The following is a 15,436-nucleotide window of genomic DNA, read 5'->3' on the forward strand; positions in this document are numbered from 1 at the left end:
CCACATGTCTTTGGATTTTATTATGAAGAAAACCAAAGTTTACCATTTATTTATTTTTTATCGACAGCATACACTTTTTGTGTTGCATTTTATTATAATAAAATATAAAACAAATTTTAGTAATATTAAATATATTTATCTTATTATTAATAAATATATGAATATATCTATACTTATTTTTTTGTTATAAAACAAAAGACATTGTTCATAATTAAAACTAATTATATTTGTATACTGACTTCATTTACTAAAAATCACTTGTTCATTGTAGATATGACTTATTATTTATTTAAGAGTAACTAAGTCTTTAAATACTTTAGGGCCACTGTATAGCATTTCATTAACTTAAAATGATTAAATAATAAAAATCAATTACTATTTGAGTTTTTTATGTAACTTGGCATCAAATACAGAAAATAGTTTGATTTTGGTCTTATGGCCATTTGTGCAAGTGAATAGATTGTATTAAACATTGAGGAACACGCTATTCAAACTCAATTAAGTGGAAAAGAAACTAATAAGCCAGAGATATTTTTTCAAAAACACACTTTATTTACAAGGCAGTTATAAAAGTTTGTATAAAAAGATTTATGAAAAGTTCAAAATCAGTGTAAAAAAAGTGTTTGTACTTGACGCTAATACAAAAAGGCAGCGAATAACAAAAACGTTATTGCTAAATGCTTTTGATTGGGCACTGCAATCTTAGTATCAAATGCTGATTGAAATATCAAAAACAAGCCGACTAGGTATAAAAGCAACAATCATTTCAGTGTTTCAAAAAGTAAAAAATACCAAATGTAAATCTGATTACAAATTGACATAAAAAAAAAGTGTTTAAGAAAACATGATCAAGAAATGTTTTATCATCACGAAGGCAAATTCGTTACCATTTTCAACCCGACTTGAAAATGCTTGGTAAACCTTGTTTTTCCTATTGAGCAAATACAAAAACTGTAAAAAAAAAAAAAAAAAAAAAAAAAAAATTAAAACAATAAACACTTTTTGTTCTGTTGAAATCTTTGCATAGTTGATCTAAAACCTGAAATAGTGCTAATACAATGAAAGCTCAACATTGTGGTTTTGCTTTTGAAATGGCAACACTACTAAACTGACAGAGACCTTTTTACGCTAGATACATCACCAAAGATCTACATTAGGCAAACTTGAATTTTCAAACTTGGCGCAGTCATTTTTAGGCATTGGACATGGTTTGTTTTGGTCAGGAATACATAGCAGTGCTTTTAGGCATTTGGCTGAAATACATACGATCTCTGCAAGGGCAGTTCTGTTGTTCACCCACAGATATGGAGTACAAATATTGTGTAGTTTTAGGTGTATGATTCTGATAATGCTAGGAGGACACAAGCTCCTTACAATTAACACACATTTAGCGATTAAGAAGTGAGCAATACTGGGGTCAAACACTGGCAAAGGCGGCCATCGTAGTCAATTATTATTCTTAATATAAAATAATAATAAATTACTGCAAATTGTTCCTTATATTAAAATCCATAAAATTAGAACCCACATAGAGAATTCATTTCCCATATATAATACAAAATATATAATACAATATTATTAAATTTAAATCAAACACAACATGAATAATGTCTTTGGTTGCTCAAATCAAATAAGCGACGGCACAGCTTAAACATTGGCGACTAACATCAACTGTGCAGTCTACAAAATGGCTTGAAGCCTCTCCCAAATAATGTACTAGAAGTGTTGAAGTGTTCCTCTTTTACTTCTTTTCAGAACGATTGTCTTCTTTCACTCTCCCTCCTTCTTCTTCCCTTTCTATATTTGTCTCTGTCTCATTCTCTCTGTCTCTTTACATGACCAGTGCTCGTGAAGAATAATTGCTGAGGTATTTGTGCGTGGCTTCAGAGGGCATCGTCTGCTCTTCCGTCTTCCCACAAAGCACCTGTTCCCATGTGCTCAACTGCTGCGAGAGAGAAAAGGATACAGAGAGAGAGGAAGTAAAGATGGAGAGAAGTAGAAAAAGTCAAAGTTGAAGGTGATTGCTCTGGTTTTGCATAGCATACGCTTCAGTGTCTAATAAATCACACATTTACAATTTTATGGCACAATTCAGCACCTGCAGTCATAAAGTCAATATGTGCTACTACAAAATGAGCTATAAAGTTTTTTACACATACATGATATATGTACATATTTAAGCCAAATGTTTCGATACTGTATCTGGACACTTTCGGATGGTCAAACATTTTAAATGGGTGTGTATAAGGGTCTCATGATAGATTTTGTACCTGCAGAGGACTTCCCATGGCTCTGCGGGGCAGCTGGGCGGCTTTGTGTCCGTCCTCAGTTTTCTCTGCGTTAGGAAGCATCAGCACAGAGCTAGTCAACAGATCCTATAAGTCCCAAAGAGAACGGAGTCGTCAAATATTGAAATAATACTGATAAATGAAGATCAACATCCATATACGAGCAAAATCAAGATACTCACAGGCATGTCATGGGCGGAGCCACTGGAAGGGAACAGCTGGGTCTGGAGATCTTGCTCCTCCCACTGCAGGCAAGCCGACTCCACCTATAGATCCCAATCAATTATTGAATATATACAAACCCGCCAGGCAGAAATTACAGTCTGTTGCTTTCATAATCCTACGTCCAATATTTAATATCCAATTCACACTCCCACTTTTACACAGATGGATCAGACAAGTTTGACTGCTTACCGATATAACTAACAAATTCAAATAGCAACCTACAGACAAGACGTTTTTACATTTCTGCTATTTGAATATCACACTGAGATGTATTCAAATGAAGGGGCGCACATTAGCCCAAACTGACCTCCTGTTTTATCTTCTTCAGGGGGGGCTGTTCCAGATGCACCCCCCCGACGCTGATCTCACACTCCTGAGGCTCCTGCTTAATATTACCAACCACTCCAGAGTTCAATGAAGGGCTGTGGGCCTGAAAACAGAATAGAGTCTTGAATAAAATATTCCAAAGTAGTGATGCATGATGTATCGGTTCCATATTGGTTATTGGCCGATATTAAATGCTTTTAAATTAATTGGATGATATTGGATATTTAATTGTGCTCATTCCCCTGTTTTTACATTCAGATTACCTTTGGCATATATAATGCAATACTATTAATTATTTAGCAATGTGCATTAAAAATGTAGCATTTAAAATATTTTTTTTTGTTTTAGTTTTTTATATTGAATTATACACAAAATAGTATACAATGTTTATATCAGAGAGCATGAAATGCACACACACACACATTATTTTACATCTATCTTTTGAGGACATTCATTGACACAATGCAATCTCTAGCTCCTTACCCTAACCCTACCCATCTCAACTAAGTGCCTAACCCGAACCCTTACCCTAAACCTACTCTATTCCTACTTATAACCTTATCCCTAAAACCAAGCCTTGACCCTCAAACAGGCCTTTAATGGGGTCTCAGAAAGTGAGGACTGGCCAAAATGTCCCTTTACTATCTTTGTCCTCACTCTGATGGTCTAAAACTCAAACCGGTCCTCACAAAGATAGTTGTACAAGTACACACACACACACACAAACAGTATATAAAATAATATTTTTTTAAATGTAAAAATTTGTTATAGTCTCACCCTTTTCAAAGGTCCGTATTTGGTGTCCTGCATTGTCAGTGTGGATTTGAACGGAGTGGGTGTGCGAGGAGAGCACTCCATGATAGAACGCCTCAGGTTGGGGGTCCGGAACCTGAAACAGAACGGCCATATGTACATTATGAATTATTCAGGGTTTTATTAGAATCACATAAATCTCATTAAGTCTCATTCATTTAATTCACCCTGTGATTATGCTTTATATCTTGCATGGGAAACTTCTTTAAGAATCACATAAAGAACCATTACAAATACAAAAAGAACTTACAGCTCGTTTTCCTTCTGAGGCCGAAGAGCAAGGTCTTGCTGCAGTGCTTTCTGGGAGCAGACAGGTGAGGGCGTGACCGGTACATTTTGACTGTCTGAGTCCGGGCTCACTGATGCATTAAAGAACTACAAAAGAGAGGAAGAAAGGAAGGCAACAATCAGATACTAATCTGAAAACCACTTATTTAACATTCAGAGGTGTAGGAGGACCTCTAAAAGGGGTCAAAATCAGCATAAACCTCAAAAGATTCATCATGCACAATAAACAACTGTCACTAGGCTAAAAGAGCAACTCTAGCATGTAATGAAGAACAAATATTTGTAATGAACAAATATGCAAATATTTGCTAAGCATAAAATTGTCAAGTATAAAATAAATCTGTCAGAGGAAATTGAAAGTGATTGCATGCATTGTTCACTAGAATTTCCGTTCAATTTGCCCCTGGCAGTCAAGAAAACAATGCAGCATTTCTTCACGTACAAATTAAAATGTTTAAAGTTGAACTCAAATGATTTCTGGGTAATTTATTTTAATGTGTCACTGTTACACGTTACATGTATTTACTATAGTAATATCTATACATTAGGCAGAATTACATTCAACTAAACCTAAACCAAACCCTAATCCTACCCTAGTAGTTCATTAATATAACTCAGTACTTAAATGTATAATTACACTGTAACAGGGACACATTAAAATAAAGTGTAATCAATTTCTGATATTAAAGTGAAATGCTGTCTTGGTTATGTAGTGGTTGACATCACTTGGAAACTAATTCCCTAAAAACAACCAAGCACTGATTACACAGTCATTCCGAAGATGTAAAAAGTGTAGCACTAAGAGCTGATGTAATACAATCTAATATATTTTCCTCAGCACACACATTATGACACCAAAAAAACCCTCATGGGTGTTATTAATGCATGTTATGTATGGTGACATGACCTTTAGATGAATCCTACGCATATAGACTAATGCAGACTGATATGTGTTAGTGTGAAGAGACTGATTCATGGTGCTCAGATAATAAGTGATACTCATGATTGCGTTATTGGGTGACTGATTGATTTATGCGGAGAGGTTTCAGGCTACCTGAGAGGGAGAAAAGGGCAGGTGTCTGACGGCTGAATGTTTGGGCGTAGAGCAAAGAAATGTGAGGGCACTGCTGTCATCGTTGTGGGTGGGCGAACCCTGATTGGACTTAGCTTCAGTTTTAGGCAACCTCCTATCAGAGTGTAAGTTGGCCCAGATAGATGGGGCCTGAGAAGACGAGATCATGTGAGGACACCGAGGTTGACAGGTAACTAAACGGTGGCTATCAGCTGACCTTTTACAGGGTCACCGTTCCTTTTAGATCTAATATAGGATGCTATTATGGTCTCTTACCGAATCAATAGCATCAATAAACTCTGGTAAACTGGAGCTGGAGTCATTGTTTGGGCTGTTTGTGTTGCCATGGGCGCTTTCTTCTGGAAGGCATCCCTGGTCTAGGGATGGAGCCGGGACTGAAACAAACACGCCAACCGAGCTGTCCGTCAAAGAGCCTCTGTTCCACCCACTGTAGCCGTTCATGGAAATCTGCGAGAGAGGGAGGGGAAAAAGAAGTTGTGTATGGGAGTGAGCGGCAGAAATTAAGCAAAATAAAGAGAGGGATGCATGCAGGAAGAACAGTCAGAGAGAAAGGGAACTTGTTGAGTTGAATGATGTGAAGTGTTGGGAGGGGGTTCGGAGTTGCACAAGGAGTTAAACAGAGCTTGTGGTGTGATAAGGCACAATTGCATAATTTAGCCAAGCAGTTAGAATGTGAAATAGACCCCCAGATGCTTCCTCCAATTAATCACACACACACATAGACACTTACACAAAAACACAGACACACACACTTACTGGTAGTGCCTGCTGTCCCTTCAGCTCATTTTCTGTTGACATCAAGAGCATCTCGATCTCCTTCACCCTCTTTTCTTTCTCGGGGTCCTCTTCGCTGTAGTGTCTCTGTATCACAGGAATCAAAATGGAGCAAAATGAACAAAACTCAATGTTTTAATATGTCCGAGTTGTGAGTTTGAACTGAATGCGATCATATGACAAAAAACTAGGAGCGTCGAAATAATATGAAAACAATAGAGAGAAAACACGTCGGATTGGTCGCACAAAAAACAAATGCACTGTGATGGTAAAGCTGAATTTTTAGCAGCCATTACTCCAGATTTCAGTGTCACGTGATCCTTCAGAAATCATTCAAATATGCTGAAAAATGTCTTATTATTATCAAAGTTGAAACGGTAGTATTGCTTAATTTATTTCAGGATTCTTTGATGAATAGAAAGCTCAAAGAACAGTATTTATTTGAAATAGAAACATTATATTACATTATATTACTGTCACTCTTGATCAGTTTAATGCATCCCTGCTTAATATATAGAACAGTTTAATTGACTCATTGGTTACCTGGATAGGAGCAGTGCCATGTTGAGGAATGTTCAAGATGTTCAATTGAAGAGCAAGTGGAAATGGCACCTGAACACAAGGGGAATAAAAGATCAATTACTAACTGAAGAATTCAGTATCGTAATTTTACTCTATGGCCAACAATACCATTATTTAAACAGGTAAACGTATGAGAGAGAAGTTTTCTCGTACCCGTTGTGAGTCAGGCACGTAGTACGGATACTGGTTGCTCATGGAAGAGGCAGGCATGGATGTGTTGGTCGGTGTGTGATTGTAGTTCAGGAGGTGAGGTTTAGCGTAGCCGTTGCTTAGTGGAGTGGGGCTGACTTTAGCGGCGTGCTGAAGGTAGCCCTCTTGCTCGACCTTCCGCCTCATAGTGGAGTTCCAGTGGTTCTTTATGGCATTATCGGTTCTGATGACAAGAAAATAACATAAGTTTGTCCTTATCACTTACAAATACGTAGAATATAAGCGTTTAAGTAGCATTTCCTTACCTGCCCGGGAGTAGCTTGGCAATCTCAGCCCATCGGTTTCCAAGTTTCTCATGTGCCTGATAGATGATCTGATCTTCTTCCTCAGTCCAGGAAGTCTTCTTCACCTCAGGGTTCAGGTGGTTGTGCCAGCGTTCTCTACATTGCTTACCGATCCGCCCCTTTAAGTGCTTTGCGATCACAGACCAACGTTTGGGGCCGTACTTCTGAACCAACTCAATCACCTGAGACAGAGAAAATAAAATTGTGGTGAGCAAGTGATTGAGGAAAAGGAGGTGTATGCAGAAAGAGGGGGTGTACTGGAGGCCAGCACAAACCCAGAGAGAAAGGGAACTAACATTGCATAAGTGTTTTAAGATTGCACACAGATACAGATAGTGGTATTACGATGAATATCTGCGAAATACACCTGCTAATGACTTCTGCTGGGTCATAAAAATGACGATAAATGGAGAAACACCTGGTCTCGCCAGTTAATCATTACAACACAACACCCGCTCAATGGATCTTTACTTTACTCCTCAACTGCATGTGGATTATTTGGTTGTGTAATTGCAATCCTGTGGCTGTAGTTTGGTTATATGAGGTAACATATTGGTTGTGGTATGGTTATTTTGTGTCAGGTTGTAGATGTCTTACCCGTTGGTCTTCTTCTTTCGTCCACGGCCCTTTAATAAGTTCAGGGTTGAGAACTTTCTGCCAACGATGCTGACACTGAACATCTGTGCGATTCTGTGAAACACACACACACAATACAGTGAGAATGGAAACTAATTTTGGATTGTCAATGTGGTGTGTAACTTGAATTAAAGTAATTTTTGTGTTTAATATGAGTTCAGTGGGCTTGAGATCCCAGGTGTTTCGGAAACCCCACAGAGTGAATCAGAAATGAAACAGCTTTAGTTTCTAATTCTTGTTCATGTGTTGAGATTGACGTGTGGCAATCTCTATCTAGATATAGCCTAGATGCTTTTTTTCCCCTGCATTAAGCTTAGCATCTGTATGTGTGTGCACTGTATGTGTTTGTGCCTGAGAAATTTGTATGTGAACATATGCTTCTACCTGAGTGCACATTTGTGTGTGTGTGTGTGTGTGTGAGTGAGTGTGTGTGTTTGTACATCCGTGTGTGCTTGCAGGTGCACAGTGGATTCTGAAACCTTGCCATATCCCCCCCATTTGACTCTGTTCCAAACTAGGCCAACCAATGAGGAATACCCAATTATGCAAAATCCTCCAAAACGTGCACACACTTCTACAGTACCTGATCCTTTGGCTATTCACATGCAAATGCACATATATAAAACACCACACCTAACATAACCTAACCTAACCCCCTAAAGCTTAAATACACAAGCCACATACATACAAACATTTAAACAATCATAGACACAAACACACAAACTCACAGGTAGAAAGCTGGCAATGACTTTCCAGTCTTCTGAACCATGATGCTCTACCAGCCTCTTCAACTTCTCATCCTGTAAAAACAGTCAACATTATACATTGAATACATAATCAAATAATGCATTGTTAAACAAACAATAAATAAATGATATTCCATTAAATAAACACCTCACAAAAGCTACTTGAAGAATAAAGTTATCAGTTAAACTAAACTAAGTTTTAACGAATACATAGGATACAATATAAAACAAAGCAGCCAAAAACACTACTCTAAAACATTTGAATGTCAAAAGCTGCAAAAATCTAAAACTTAGTGTGTGCAAGACCATAAAACAATGAAAGCTTTTTTTGCTTTGAATTATATATCAGAAGAATATCTGTGTTAAAACTATATAATTAAAAACTGCATAAATACACACACACACTATATATATCTATAGACACACATTTGTACATGTGACTTTATATATATGTATATATAATATTTAAAATATTAATTTAGCATTATTTGTAATTATATTGAAAAAAAATTCAAAACAATAAATATTTTTAAAGCTTATTTCTTTCTTTTTTTAAAGTGTTATACTAAAAAATAACACTCAAACAAAGCCAGACAATAGTTTTGCATACCTCCTCACGGGTCCAGCGTGTCTTGCCGAGGTGGCGTTTTCCTGTCTTGGCATGAGGACCATCGTAGTCATGATCATAAATCTCCACATCATCATCATCTTCGTCGCTACTGTAAACACTGGAGGGAAGGGTAAATGAAAGATTGTGAGATAAGGAGAGAATGGTAATAACCAGAGAAGGGAGGGAGGGAGGAGGGGGGGAATAGTGAAACAGCAGAAGAGCAAACATGAAGGATGAGGAAAAACGAGCAGATCCTCATGAAAATGTTAGACGCGGTTGTTGACATACATAAAAAAATAAAAAACACCCTTTCACCCCCATAAGTCTATCACGCATTCTAGTAAAATTAAGCGCTAACACAGTCAACACAAAACCAGAGTGGATGAACCAGTACAGCCGGCAGGTTAGGGTGCAGGGGGGACACGCTCAGAGAAACCTGTTCTGATGTTTTTGGTTTCCACAGAAACAGTGAACGTGTGTGTGGACTGGCACTGTTTCATGATGGAAGCGTGTTCAGACCTGCACAGGTACTGTCAAAACCATCTCACCTGGCCAGCTCTTGGCCAATCACGATAGAGCACAAGCAGACGTGGAGAACAATGTTCTCCTGCTCTTTGTGCCACAGGTGTATGTGTATACGTACTTTTAAACCTACGTTTATCCTTACTGCCGGTGCTTAAAGCGAAAGATGAAGATGATAGCTCACTTCTTTGACTACAAGTACTTGGAAACTTGGGAACTGGAAATGTAAAACTCAAAACGCAGCTAGCTCACTGAATAAAAAAAATATATATAGTCAAATAGATACGGTTTCATCTTAGTGCGCAATGTTGACTAATTGTACATGTGAGTTTAGATATGTCAAAATAGACTCACTGTGGCTGACACCTTATTCAAAGGAATTTTCAAAAACATCAGTCTGAGTCTTAAGTAGTTTATCGTGATCTTATGTGACAATACAACATCAAATGCCTGTACTCTGAGCTTTTAAAATGTCTCTAATGCAAAAGCACATGCATATGAACTGCATGATGGCTTTGAAATTTTAAACACAAACTGAAAGGGACAGTGCATGCAAAAATGAAAATTCTGTCATCAATTATTCACCCTCATGCTAAACCTGCATTACTTATTTTCTTCTAAAATCCTTGATATTTCTTCAAAAGGAAATATTAGGCAGGATGACAGCCAGTCACCATTCACTTTCATTGTATGGATGGAAAAAAAGATGCAGTCAAAGTGAATAGAGACTGTCAGACCCTCACATTCTGCCTAATATATATCTATCTATATATATAATATATATATATACACACAAATATACATATATATATTTTTTTTTTTTTTAAAGAAATTCAAAGAAAAAGAAATTCAAAAGAAAGAAATTCATGCATGAGGGTGAGTAAATGATGTCAGAATTTCATTTTTTTTTTGGGTGAACTATCCCTTTAAGACTATAATACTAGTTGTTCCAAATCCCGACAATTGTAAGGCGGATTTAGACAATTTAGTGGACATAATCCATCCGGCTCACATATAATCTCAAAATTAATCCAAACGTTATTAAAACGTCATTTTTTAAAAACCACGCGAACATGCCGAGAGGTTTCTGCAATCGCCCGCTATTTTTCTACCACACTACGTTGCCGCTGAAATTGTGCCTCTCGTCAATTGTTTCTGAATCAAAATGAGTGTGTGATTTTTTGGGGAAGTACCGAATCTCGCCGTAACCTGTCCAGCGGATTCACACGCTCTACCTGCGCGCACGGTGGATGAATGAAAATGTAAATGAACACGAGCGCGAGACCACTGCGCGGGCGCGAGCGCGAGCGGGGAGCGCACATGCCATCCACCTGTTCAGCGCGGCGCAGCCCAACCAGAAGATATAACCATTCCGCGGAGAGATGCGTGCGTTTGGAAAAATGCAACCAAATATAAGCGCTACATTTCTGAGCACGCATTTCATAAACGTAATGGTATCAGCACGAACTGTCTATAGCCTTGCGTCTAAATGCCCGCATGTGACTATGGAGCGCAGTCTCATAATATAAGGAAATACATGCGCGAAAGTTCATCAAAATGCATAAAACTTAAATCTCACCTGTGTCTGTGCCGCCTCGCCATCCCGCTGTTTAAGAAGAGGGTAGAGAGGTGATGATGAGTGCGCTCGCCTCAAGTGTGCTGAAGTTGAGTGCTGTCAGCTCCTCTTCGAGGAGGAAGTGCTGATATTAAGCTCTCTAGCGGAGTGTGCGATATTGTAAACAGATCCATCAGACAAAGCTAGGGCTGTCTCTCTCCCTCCCGCTAAATTTGGCGCCTCGGGTCTTGCGCATGCGCACAACCTCTCTACTATTCACTCATCAGAGCGCCTTTCGTTCCGCGCTAATCGTCCACTGTTGTTCTTTTAGAACAATTATATTGTGTTTTTCGAGGTAAAAAGGCAGGGAGGGGTGGCAGTGCGTTTCTTAGAGGACAATGTGGACTCTGAGTGGGAGTGAAAGTTTGGAAAACAGGGGGAAACAGAGCGTGAGGGGTCCGGGCATCATCTCTCAAGCTTAGCGCTGTTTCTGCGGTACTGAGGCTGTACTGTAGTAAGTGACGGAATCGTAAAGGATGGTTCCGATCGCGATTCCTCTTAACGAGTCCGGTTCGAGATTAATTTGTATTTATTTTTTTAATTATGATTATTTTAAAAAGTGTTCTTATTTCATTTGCCAAGTGACGATCGTTTCATATTTTAACATAACATATATTACTAATGCAAATCAGAAATAAATATAATACAATTCTAAAACGTGTTTTCCTGCAAAACCCAGATTTGTGTGACTTCTGACAGATCTTTTAGAGGCAGCATAAATGCACATTTTAAATACAAATACTAAACAAACATGTGGTAACAATTTATTCATTTTTAACTCATAATGTGTATCTTTAATACGTTATATGAACAAACAACCATATGAACAAGTCTCACGAGCCTTACAATTCTAGTAGGACATGGGGAGATTAACTGATTCAGAGTTTTTGATTCACTAAAAAGAACCGGCTCTTAAGAGTCATTTGTTCGAGAATTGAACTGCGCTGGTCTCCGTATGTATCATAACGTGGATTCAACAGTAAGCGCTTAAATTCAGAGCACAAAACACACAGTCAGGGTACTTTAAAAACGTCACAATGAACGAATAGCTTACACGTTTCAGAACCGTTGACATCATTCGATACTTTTTCGAATTCGTACAAAGTTCAGGTGTTCAGTTATGGCACCAATTACCCTGAAATCTACTTAAAATTATATTCGTTCGAAATCTGCTGTTTTGTTATTTCCCAGGAATTCTTTTAAATCAACTACTTTATTTCACTTCTCTCACTTTCATCAGGTTGCCACTTGCCACAGTTTCGCTTTTCCTTTTCCAGAAATGTAGCTGCCACCTCTGGTTTGCTGATATTTTCTCTTTGTTTCAGTACCAAAGTTACACAATGCACTGCACATTTTGTTACTCAAAGTCACGATCAGGTTATTTGTCTGGAACTGAAAAGTAGTGCAGCTTGTTTAAGTTCTCCGACATGTCCAACCTGTTGCCATGTGATAGTCTGCGTAATTGCATAATCATCAAGGATAATCATCTCTCTTTTTCACACACCCTTGAGGGTTTTTGTGGTCTATATGTTTTGTTGTATAGGTTGCCTCTGCGCCTACTTGGTTGGCACATTGTGACCGTCACTTAACATCGATCAGCGCGAGCCATTGTTTCTGACCGCTGACGCTCACGTGCTCAGCAGAGCTAGCAGCTCGTGAACGCGCCTCTGTTGTGTCTGCGCGCCGATGACTGAGAGCGCTCATCCATCCATTGCAGAACAAGGAGGGGTTGATAGGGTGCTTCATTAAAAGATAGAAGAAAAAGAAAAAAACACTTAGTCGCCATTTTATTTCAGTAGTTTACTTCCCTATGAGGGCATGTGATTTATGACCCACTCATAGATTACTCAACATCTCAACTAATTCATATTTGCTGTGGTGCCATTCAACAACAACTTAAAAAGTGTTTGAATTTCATCCCATAAATAACAGAATATCAAACTGAGTAGAATCTAAAAACATATTAGACTGTTTCTCATTGCTAACGTCACAATGTTTTGATTCATATTGGTAAAATGATAGGTCCAGACCAGTTATTTGAATGAAGAATGACACTGACCAATCAAAATGTGGAAGGCCTATTCCAGAAAGTAGTGTAATAAATTCCAACAATTAAAGAATATTAATAATTCTATTGCAGTTATTTAAATAATGCAACATTAATAAAGAGCATTGCTCAACTGAAAAGCCATGACATCACTTATGTTTATAAGTAAAATATAGTAGGCCTAACTCATTTGATGATAAATCAGACTGTACAACTCTCTCCAGCCCTGTTGCCCCCCATTCATGTCTGAAGCTTCTAAAATGCGTCTAACATCAAATGTAGGCTACAAGAAAAATCACTTAACGTGAGCACATGTGTGATGATGTTAAAGTGCAGAGTTTTCCATTGACCTCAAAATATTTGTGAGTCATTCTGGAAACAGACGCCACAAACAGACAGACTTAGTGATGTGAGAGACTAAGACTGAGACTGACCACTGTTCAATGCCTAATTAAAACGTTGAATTTGATCTCTACTCTGTCCCCCCAACCATGATTCCCGGGCCCAGCCACCGAGACAACCTGTGGGTAACACTTTTTAGAAAGTTGCAGTGAATGAAACATCCCCCACCGCACACTCATACCACACCCAAGGTTAATCCAGGGTCAGTCAAATGTTCATCACCTATCTCCTTCATCTCATCTCTCCTCATTACTGTTTGCCATGACATCAAAAGTGACAATTCTTATTTTGTATGGATTATTACAGTATTTATAATAAATTGATCTGTGCACATCATAACATGTTTTTTTTTATTTATTAATGTGCTCTCGTAATCTTTAATAAAAATAACTTCCCCTCCCTCTTGCATCACCATCATATTTTCTCTTCTCTGATGACATGTTTACTAGTGTGAGGGCGGGCCAACCTGTCACTCACATCACATGACATCACAGCAATAGCAAACCACAATGATTCTGTCAATTCTCAATGAAATCAAGTCCCGCACTTCATTTTTCCTTGTTCGAGAATCCGTTTCACTCGGATATACGTCACAATAGCAAAGAAAAGACTATTGCAACTTTCATTTCATGCGGACTATGAAGTAAGACATCTGAAATAAAAGCAAGAAAACACTAATTAATTATGCATATTTGTGCCATTCATTCAAACTCCTTCTCCAATACACTCTCATGGCAATTCATAACTATTTTATGTTTTTGCGAATTGGTGGATAATTCATATGAATTCGCACATTTTTGTATGATCTGCTTACGCCCCACTGATGGTTAGGTTTAGGGGTGGATCTTTCATGCTTGCAGGTTTTTTTTCTTCTTCAAAAATGTTCAATTTTCATACAAATAACATTGTACAAATTCATACAAAATTGCATCGGGATGCTTTCTCTGTACATGGAAAGAACCCCTCCCACCTGTGTCTCTGCAACCTACTCTGTAGACTTGATATAACTGGGTCAGTCTAAGAAAGCATGAAGCAGTGAAGCAACTATATCTGCAGTGCTGAGTGTGTTTTAAGTTAAATTTAGACATGTTCTCAAAGTTTAAATGTCATGCAGATGTGAATGAAACCATATTTAGCACAAACAGTATCAGATTAGTGACTGTGGTAAATCTCTCTTCTTATCTGCCTGCTGTACAGAACAACTTATACTTTACCTCACTATTCTTGACTTATAAGACATTACAATGTAAATGGCAATCAAACTGATTCAACATTCACCCAAAAATCCTATCATATCTCCTAAGTGATTCATCCATCGATTTATTGAAAGTACTGAAACCGAAAGATCAAGATCCTAAAAAATCTGATATAGCAGAGAGTAGGAGAGAGATTGAAGGTGGTTTCCAGGAGTAGGTTTCGCAGCTGCAGAGTCTTGTGTTCCAAGGAGAGATAAACCTTACAGGGGATTTTTTTTATCCACTTGGGCTGCTATAAAGATGTCAAAAGATCAATTAAACACATGACAATGAGTGAAAAATATACACATTATAGATAAGCTAGTTGGAAACCCCATTGTCAGCGGTTCCCCAACTGTCACGCAGCTGTATTAATCTAATTAATCTCATCATTAATAATTTAGTTAGACATAAGCTAAATGTTGTGTCAGTGTCAATTCATGTTTGATTTATATACACTTTGCATTGTAGAATAAAAAGTCTCTATTACACTTGTTAACTAGGCCTATATTATTTTACTGTAGAGTTAACACAGACATAGCTTATTATAACCTAGGCCCAAATGTGTCTAAATATTTTCTGAAAGTGTATGTTTATCCTTTACAAAACTTACCGTGTTACCTATAATCTCCGCACAGATTCCAGTTTAGACTAAAAACATCATTGTTTAATCTGGCTTTTAGAATCTTTATAGTTTTAGAGGCTTTCAGAATCAACTCTGTGTATTTTCTCACTGCGC

General features: G+C 37.9%; 1 protein-coding gene across 4 annotated transcripts; it reads right to left on the reverse strand.

Annotated features, from left to right (window-relative positions):
• Nucleotides 1–529: 529 nt before the first annotated feature.
• Nucleotides 530–11,160, reverse strand: myb (v-myb avian myeloblastosis viral oncogene homolog). 4 transcript variants are annotated; one of them, XM_082144597.1, is made up of 16 exons: nucleotides 10,978–11,160; nucleotides 8,877–8,994; nucleotides 8,249–8,320; nucleotides 7,482–7,574; nucleotides 6,846–7,066; nucleotides 6,544–6,763; nucleotides 6,352–6,420; nucleotides 5,791–5,895; nucleotides 5,290–5,481; nucleotides 4,996–5,163; nucleotides 3,904–4,028; nucleotides 3,618–3,729; nucleotides 2,821–2,943; nucleotides 2,471–2,554; nucleotides 2,271–2,375; nucleotides 530–1,942 (listed from the first exon to the last, which is right to left on the reverse strand). In XM_082144597.1, the coding sequence occupies exons 1-16, from the start codon at nucleotides 10,998–11,000 to the stop codon at nucleotides 1,832–1,834; spliced, it is 1,941 nt and encodes a 646-aa protein (XP_082000723.1). In that variant the 5' UTR covers nucleotides 11,001–11,160; the 3' UTR covers nucleotides 530–1,831. The 4 variants fall into 4 exon arrangements, with proteins under 4 accessions (XP_082000723.1, XP_082000722.1, XP_082000725.1 ...); XM_082144596.1 differs by having other exon boundaries at nucleotides 530–1,945; nucleotides 10,978–11,159; XM_082144599.1 differs by lacking the exon at nucleotides 4,996–5,163 and having other exon boundaries at nucleotides 10,978–11,158.
• Between the last annotated feature and the right edge of the window lie 4,276 nt (nucleotides 11,161–15,436).

This window comes from Leuciscus leuciscus, assembly GCF_965113295.1.
Source record: "Leuciscus leuciscus genome assembly, chromosome: 18".
Taxonomy (NCBI): Eukaryota; Metazoa; Chordata; class Actinopteri; order Cypriniformes; family Leuciscidae; genus Leuciscus; species Leuciscus leuciscus.